Below are 9,132 nucleotides of genomic sequence, written 5' to 3' on the forward strand. Positions count from 1 at the left end.
AATTTCTTGGGATAATCCTGTTCAAATTCTTCCACCAGTCCTTGGATCTTGACATTGTTATTTTTCTATCCCATTTTCTAGTACGGGCATCTGACAAGCGGATAGCATGTGAAGAGGAGTTTTCAGATTCCGAAGATGAAGGTGAAGGAGGAAGACGTAATGTAGCTGATCACAAAAAGGGACCCAAAAAAGCAAGACTGGAGGAAGATAAAAAGGAAACAGATGACAAAAAATCAGGTAAAGTATTTCATTGCTATACATTGTGGGCACAGTTATTAGGCACTTTGTACACTTTATGATAATTTTATTATTGAACAACCACAGTGTTGTCGGTCAATCTAAAACGTTAATAATCCTGAAAAGTTAATTAAAAGTGAGTTTTTATCTTTCTTAGGAAACTCTGTATTCGGACTTAAGTAACTAAATGAAAACCGTAAATTTACCAATCTCCGTTTTATTTTCATCTGTTAAAATGAGAATAATAACCAAACAACTTGAAATGTACAAAAATATATTTTTGACATAAAAAAAAGATTAATATAGCCTACCTACTTTTCAATAACAGTCAGACGCCGTCAACCCATGTAGTCTGTTAGTTTCTTAATCTGTTGATAATTTTTGGGGGACAGCAGCAACCACAGCCTCCCAGACACTGTTCTGACAGGTAACTGTTTTCCTTCACTGTAAGTCTCCCCTTTAAGAAGGGCCCATAAGTTCTCAATTGTGTTTAGGTCAGGTGAGGAAGGGCGCATGTCATTATTCTTTCATCTAGAAGTCCTTTCCCAGTTAGCTAAGCAGTTGAGTATTTTCATGCATGTGATGGAGCATTGTTCTACCTAAAAATCATGTTTTTCTTGAAAGATGTAGACTTTTTCCTGTACCACTGCTTGAAGAAAGTGTCTTCTAAAAACTGTCAGTATGTTTGGGAATTGATTTTGAATCCATCTTCAACATAAAAGGTCCAACTAACTCATCTTTAATGATGCAGCCCATAGCAGTACCTAACCTCTATTTTCCTGACATCTGAGTTGAGGTGAAGGTCTGTACCCATTACTGATCCAGCCAGGGGCCCATCCATCTGGTTCATCAAGCATCACGCTCATCTCATCAGCCCATAAAACATTTGAAAATTCCTTCTTTAGATTTTTCTTGTCATAGTCTTGACGTTTCAAGTTTTGTGTTTTACTCAGTGGTGGTCGGGTTTCAGCTTTCTTGACCTTGTCCATGTCTCTGAGCACTGCACTCCTTGTATTTCTGTATCCTCTTCAAGGAAGATGCCGTTCTGGAACATGACCGCACTGGAGGATAATGGGTTACTGATCACTTCTCATTTGATTCTTCTCAAATCTTTGACAGTTAGTGTGCTTCTTTTTTTCTCAACATTTTTTCGGACCCTGTTGGCTATTGGCAACAAACTTTTGATGGATATGGAATCTCATCCCCCAATATCTTAGTAGTTTCAAGGCTTGAATTTTTTTTTTACTTTTCAGAGTCGGATAAATCTCATTTTTTTTGGTCCCATTTTTCCCTGAACTCAAGCTGGATAATAATTCTGCAAACCTTGATAAAAGGTGTTAATATTTTTAGATCACCCAAATACACATTGTACCTGATATAGGTCACCCAATAACCATTCAAGTTTCTACAGTTTGGAGTTGGAAAATCTGCATAAAAATGATCCCCTGATAATTCTGCTTACAGTGTACATAGATTACTTCTACCACCTACTGAAAAGGCTTTTTTTTAGAAAATATTCAGTTTGAATTTCCTAAATAAAACCGTCCTTGCATGGTAAGGTAGGTGTTTGCTTTTTATACTTTAACTAAAAGGACTGTCCAGTGATAAGCATGTAAAACACTTTCACAAGATGGTTCCTTTGTACTACTGCTTTGCAGTTTAGCTCCATTTGGCCAGAATGATTTTTTTACACCAATTTACCTGCGGTCCATCACCTGCTTCATCATTGGTTCATAATAAAACCCAACCTGGAATTCGTCAGTGGGGAGAAGAATGGTACCTGAGATTTTTTGATCTTAGTCGTGCCGTATCCAGATCATCATCATTCAGAAAGCTTATACCTCCTCACCCTGCAGCTTGGCCTTCTAAGGTTGGCTCCTATGTAAAGCTTAGACAATTTCATTTACAGCACCTTACAAAACCACCAAACGAAATAAAAATGACCATGCTGGAGATGGTGTCGAGAAGTAGAACACCTATTCTCACCCTTTTAACGATGGCCAATGTACATGTATTCTGAGCCTGCTCCACACAGTGCTGGTACTGGCTGTGTTAGATAATTATAAAAATATAAAAAATGAAATAAAATGAAAACACCAGACAGAATTTACATTTTTTTTGTGGTCGATGTAATGCACTAGCAAAATGCAATAAATGGCAAAAAAAAAGGCCACATGTGCAAAATGGTATCAATTTAAACATTAGATCAACCTACAGAAAACAAGCCCTCACCCAGCTACATCTATGGAAAAATAAAAAATGTTGCAGATCTCAGAAAGCGCATAAAGGAGAATTTTTATTTATTTTTTTTACGTACTTGAGAATTTTTTTTTTACTCCCTAAATAACCTTGTAAGGTTTTGTTCACATTGAGTATTTCAAGGAGTTTTTGGCTCTGAAACTGAGCAGAAACTCTACAAGGATATCTTGCTCTTGAGGAAGCCACATTGTTTGGTGGCGATACACATGGGCCATTCCCCACTATACCTTTTAGGCTGGAGTCACACTTGTGCAAGGATCACATTGCCTGGACTGGCCACTTGCTCTCCTGACAGGCACAGGTCAGCTGCACAGATATACATGAAGGTGACATGCTCCTGTCAGGGGAGCGGCACGCCGGTCCAGTCAATGTGATCCTCGCACAAGTGTGACTCCAGCCTTACTCGCATTCACTATGGGTTCTGCAATATAAGTACCGGTACCCTTTTTTATAGGTTTGCTTTATCTTCTGTCTATGTATTAATCTTTTGAACATTGTTTCTTATGTATTTTCTAGTAACCCTCTCTGCCACTTGCTTTGTATATAGTGTGTTGTTTATTGCCACGTTTCATATTTACCTATAATAGTGGGGGTGCCATTTATGGGGCGCTTTTGCAGCACTTTTTCAGGTGGATTGCAGGCAGAAATTGCCTTAAAATTGAAACAGATATTATGCATGTACCCTAAATCTTCTTCCAAAACTCAGCAAAAAGAATGTGTGCACATAGCTTCCGTTTATTATCACCATAATTGTACACATCTGAAAAATCATGCTGCCAGATCATTGTTTCCACACAATGAACACAATAAAAATAAACCCAAAACAGCAGTGATGGAATCGAGATTTATTTTTCTTTCCACTGTCACTTCACTTGAAATTTCTTTTTCCCTTTTTTTCAATAACTATATGACGAAATGATTGACATTATTCAAAAATGCAACTCTTCCCACAAAAAAAACAAACCATTATATAGCTATGTCAATAGGAAAATAAAAAAAGTTACACCTCATGGAAGAAAGGAAGGAGGGAAACAAAAATGGAAAAAAAAAATCACCTAGGCCTTAAAGCAGTTGTCCAGGCATTGGGACTAAAAGCTAAAGTCACTCTGTGTAACTGCAAACTTATGAATCTTCCCAGAGTACCAGTGTGCACACTGCCAGGATTCTCCAGTGCCAATGTGAGAGTGGGCAGGCTTGTGACCACAAATATCATATATGATTGCAGTAACTATGTATGAGCAAAGTTGGCATGTATGCAGATTTCATCCCTCCAAGTCTGGACATCCCCTTAAATACCTTACCGACATATAACATACTGGTACGTCATATGCTGGAACACTTACTTTGATGTCGGATCGAAAGCCAAGCCTGCATCTTTGCCAGCAGGTGATGGCTGTGATAATCAGCCATCATCTGCCTTTTAAAAGCCACAGATGGAGCGGAGCTCTGCACACAGCTATTAACCTGGAAAATGCTGCTTTTAGTCTCTCATAACGACATTCACAGCCCACCGACAGGGGGCACATCATTCTATGTGCCCATCGGTATCCCCATGCTGGGGATTTGCTGAAGACCATTACGCCCATCATGATGGTACTCCTATGAAAGGCAGCACTTGAAAGGCAGCACTGGCGTTCATAGGAGACCGTGACTTAGGAGCACAGGTTCATGTTCCCTAAGGTAACTAAGAAATATAGTGTAAAGTTAAAAATATATATCTTATTTTTTGGATTATAAGATAAACTTTTCCTCCCAAAATTTTGGGAGGAAAATGAGGGATGCATTTTAAAATCCGAATGTAGCTTACCGGGAGGTGGATAATGGGCGCTGTGCTGGCTGCGGTGGGGGCTTTGTTGAGCAGGGTGATGCGGTGGGTGAGATGCTCTGTCTGCAGTGTGGTGATTGGAGTGGGCGGTGCGGCTGGTGAGCTGCTCTGTCAGTCGGGTGGGGCTATGGGGAGCAGGACAGTGCGGCAGGTGAGATGCTCGATCGGTGGTGTGTAGCTTTAAATAATGCCACCTGGAGTCAGCGTGTGCGCAGATGGAGCTCTTGGCTCAAGATCTCATCTGCATGCGCACCGATTCTGGACACCATTTCTTTGAAGCTCGCACGTCGATAGAGCATCTGGGACCCCCGCCACCCTGCTCCACACAGCTGCCAGTAGCACAGCCGCCCCCACCCCAGCCAGCACAACAACAGCCAGCACAGTCAGCAGAGCAGCCAGAATCGCCCTACTCTAGCACCCCCCCGCCTCCTGTGACCCTGCTCCACGACCGCTGCTTCCCCCCCTCCAGTAAGACACCACCGGAGTATAAGACAGACCTATGTTTGTTTGTTTTTGTTTTTTTTTCTTTTTTTTATCTCTAAATTTGGGGTGTGCCTTATAAAATGAAAAATATGGTATATAAAAGTGCAAATGTCACTCCTTTTTTCCCCATTAAAAATTAAGAAAGAAACTTAAAGTATAGATGTTTGGTATATCTACCCCAAAGTGATAATAAATCGTCAACTCACCACAAAAAACAAGCCCTCACACAGCTCCGTTAAAAAAAAAAAAAAAAAACAACTTTGATTTACTTGCCCCCCCAGTATCTGCCACCGCTCCCAGTGTTTGTCAGGGTATGTGCACACGCTGCAGATTTGGTGCAGAAAGTTTCATGAAATTTACACCTTCTGGCAGAAAGATGCACCACAAAATGCATGTGTTTTTGTTGCCTGTTTTTTTTGTTGGGTTTTTTTCTCATGCATTTGTTTTACTGAAGTCAATGGCTGGAACGGTTTAAAAAAAAAAACCAAAGCAGTAAAAACCGCCCCAACAACTGACGTGCTGCAGATTCTTACTGTACCATATCTGCAAGGAAAAAAAAAGCAACATGTGTACAACACTTCAGAAATCTTATAGGATAGGTATGCAGATTTTATTGCAAATTTCTCAAAAAAACGCATCAAAAATTTAACAGTGTGCACATAGCCTTATTGTCTGCAGTGTTGACATCACATCAAACACGCTGCAACCAATAACTGAGCTTTGCGATACCGGGAGCAGCATCGGAAACTCCGCAGCAAACACGGGGAGGGTGAGTAAAGCTCAGTTTGTTTTTAAATAAACTTAAAACGAGGTACAGGTTGGGTTTTTTTTCCCCCAAAAAGGGGTTAAATTGAATAATCTGAAAACAGGTCTTTAATCCTGGACACACACAAAAGGTTATCGTACACCTTGTGTGATTATTGGCTCTTCTTGATACTTACGGCAGACTGATTCCGATCTCTGCTATATCATCTGTGTTTATAATGCAGATTAAATATATTTCATGTAGTTATTTCTCCTCCTGTGGATACAGATCAGGTGTCAACGTTACCAAACTATTTCAGAATTGGACATTTCCATATTAATCCATAAATGAAAACTACAAATTACACCTGAAAAATCTAATTTTCTAGAGGGTTTTTTTCAGTGATATCTTCTGACACCCCCCTTCCTAAATGGAAGACAACTGATAGACCACCTCCATTCCGCTAACCTTGGCAATCGCCGGTATCACCAGGGAGTGCCATGGCTTTCAAGACGTTTTCCTTGAAGGCTTGGAGGACAGAGTGTCTCTCTTCTGGTATGTGGGGGGAGTGGCCCCCATATAAGTGGGCCCTTTCTATCACGTCAGTATGCCCTGATACAGGTATAGGCATTATTTGGTTATGTTGGAAATAAACCATATGGTGTTTTTTCGCCATCAGTATTCTGCTCACTGCGCTATTATTTTCTGTAGAATTTTTTTTATTTTATCTTCAGATAGTTATGTTCTTATGTTTTTGATTGAACACACTTACTTTGGGTTTCCCAGCCGTGCCGATTGGGCGTTTCTTCTTCCGAGCATCTATTATTTTTTCAGTATAATTACATTTTGATCTTCATGCACTAAATCTTTGGCAATGCATCTTTTTTTCCGTAACCACTATTTCTATAAGAAGCCTAGAAATCAATGTCCTTTCTTCATTAACAGATGTGAAGGAAGAAGATAAATCAAAGGAGAATGCTGTGGAGAAAATGGACACCAAAGGGTAATTTTTTGTTTTGTTTTGGTCCTAGTTGTAATTTGTCCCTAATCAGCTGCGGCATTCTTTGTTCCTGTGCCAATAGCTTAGAACCTTTTTTAAACTTTTGTAGCTCATTTATTTTTTCTTCCATTTTAAACAGTGTCAAGTCAGAACAGCAAAGTAATCCCTGAGATGAAGAGGGTTTTAGAATACTGTCTGAAGATGGAAGTAGAGTATGCCTCATCCCCAACCTTCTTACAAGAGACTTCTGATTCTTTCCCCTTAGCACTTGGCATGGACCGTATTTATTGTAAAACGGTATCGTTTTCCTGGCAGGTCGTATTGAGTTTTCTAATTATGGAGCAACATTTCTTATCTTTGCCATGCTTTATGTAATAGTATTTAAGATGAATGTGTTATGTTTCATGTCTTAAACTGATCTATTAAAATGCCTTTTTTTGCCTTTATTAACTGTGGGTTTTTTTCTTCTTTAATTGAAAAGAATCCACTATTCTTTACTTTTATTAATGACTACATTTACTAGCATGGTTTGGGTTACATTTTAGCATTTTATGAACCCATTACATTTCTTCACCTTGTTTAAAAAGTACCTGTATCTAGGTCAAAGTGGCCAGCTTTTTCTCTTTTATATATCCGCTATATGGTATCAGATATGGTACCTTTTATTTTGCATTGCTCATTGTCATAATACAGAGCAGCCTAAACACATTCTCCCAGAGAATCCTGTGAGAAACACCCCCTTGCTAAAGACTTTAATGGGAACCTGTCACCACTTTTTTTTGGCTATAAGCTGCGGCCACCAACACCGGACTTTTATATACAGCATGTTAGAATGCTGTACAGTGGCATGCAAAAGTTTGAGCACCCCTGGTCAAGTTTACTGATATTCTGAACAATTAAGCAAGTTGAAGATGAAATTATTTGTAAAAGCCATAAAGTTAGGGATAACACACATCCTCTGCATTTTAGACAAAAAAAAATATATATATGTTTTTTACATTTTTAAATTCACAACAAAAAATAGTTGGCCAATGCAAAATATTGGGTACCCTGCATGGTCAGTACCCTGCAGCACCCCCTTTGGCAAGTATCAAAGCTTGTAAATGTTTTTTGTAGCCAGCCAAGAGTCTTTCAATTCTTGTTTGAGGGATTTTCATGCTTTCTTCCTTGGAAAAGTGTTCTTGTTCTGTAAGATTCCTGGGTCCTCTTGCATGCACTGCTGTTTTGCGGTCTGGCCTCAGATTTTCAATGCTGTTTCGATCATGGGACAGTGAGGGCCATTGTAAAACCTTCAGCTTATACCTTTTGACATAGGCTAATGTGGATTTTGAATTGTGTTTAGGATCCTTATCCATTTGTAGAAGTCATCCTCTTTTCAACTTCAGCTTTTTTACAGATGGTGTTATGTTTGCTTGAAGAATTTGTTAAACTTTAATTGAATCCGTTCTTCCCTCTACCTGTGAAATGTGCCATTGGATAGAACACAACACAAAGCATGATTAATCCACCCCCACGATTAATGGTTGGCAAGATTTTCTTGTCATGATATTCTGTCTCCTTTTTTTCCCAAATATTTGGTTTGATCATTGTGGACAAGGAGTTCTATTTTAACCTCATCAGTTAACACGACTTGTTTCCAAAATACATCAGTCTTGTTTAGATGTTATTTTGCATACTTCTGATGCTAAATTTTATGGTTAGCACACAGGAGAGGTTTTCTTCAGATGACTCTTCCATGAAGGCCATTTTTCTGTAGGTGTCTCTGAACAGTAGAACAATGTACCACAACTCCAGAGTCGGCTAAATCTTCCTGAAGGACTTTTGCAGTGAAGTGAAGGTTCTGATTTGCCACTCTAGCAATCCTACGAGCAGCTCTCACAGAAATTTTGCTTGCTTTTCCAGACCTTATCCTGACCTCCACTGTTTCTGTAACTGCCATTTTTGAATTACTTTTCGAACTGAGGAAAGGGCAACTTGAAAACGCTTTGCTATTTTCTTCTAGCTTTCTTCTGCTTTGTGGGCCTTCACCATTTTGATTTTCAGAGTGCTAGGCAGCTGCTTTGAAAAACCCATGACTGTTGTTTTATTTGCACAAGGTTAGAGGAAGCTGGGTTTTTATGAAGCTGTGAAATTTGCATCACCTGCCCTTTCCTAACTATGATAATGAACAAGCCACAAACCTAACAGGCTAATTAAGGTCTGAAATGATAGTCAAAGTTATCTAAGCACAGAAATCTCCAAGGATGTTCAAACTTTTGCATTGGCCCATTTTCATTTTTGTAGTTTTTAAAATGTTAAAGATGAAAATATTTACCGTATTTTTCGCTTTATAAGACGCACTTTTCCTCCCCAAATTTTGGGAGGAAAATGGGGGGTGCGTCTTATAAAGCGGTAGCGGGGGGGTTCTTGTCTGAGGCGATCGGGCGGCCGGGTGCCTGTGGCTGCATGCAAGCGGCCGGGTACCTGTACTTGCGTGCAGCGGCAGTCGGGTACCCGTGGCTGTGTGCGGGTGGCAGCGGGTGCTGTGTGGGGTCGGCAGCCGGGTACCTGTGCTTGCATGCGGTGGCAGACGGGTACCCATGG

At 39.9% G+C, this 9,132-nt stretch overlaps 1 protein-coding gene across 1 annotated transcript in view; it reads left to right on the top strand.

The window, feature by feature from the left end:
• HDAC2 (histone deacetylase 2) overlaps nucleotides 1-6,995 on the top strand; it is a 106,051-nt gene extending 99,056 nt beyond the window's left edge. Inside the window, exons 12-14 of the mRNA XM_075338333.1 lie at nucleotides 82-237; nucleotides 6,495-6,552; nucleotides 6,689-6,995. Of these exons, the coding sequence (XP_075194448.1) occupies nucleotides 82-237; nucleotides 6,495-6,552; nucleotides 6,689-6,719 (245 nt within the window). The 3' untranslated portion in view covers nucleotides 6,720-6,995. The remainder of the gene's footprint in view (nucleotides 1-81; nucleotides 238-6,494; nucleotides 6,553-6,688) is intronic.
• The last annotated feature ends 2,137 nt before the right edge of the window (nucleotides 6,996-9,132 follow it).

The sequence above is a fragment of the Anomaloglossus baeobatrachus genome, chromosome 3, assembly GCF_048569485.1.
Source record: "Anomaloglossus baeobatrachus isolate aAnoBae1 chromosome 3, aAnoBae1.hap1, whole genome shotgun sequence".
In the NCBI taxonomy this organism is placed as follows: Eukaryota; Metazoa; Chordata; class Amphibia; order Anura; family Aromobatidae; genus Anomaloglossus; species Anomaloglossus baeobatrachus.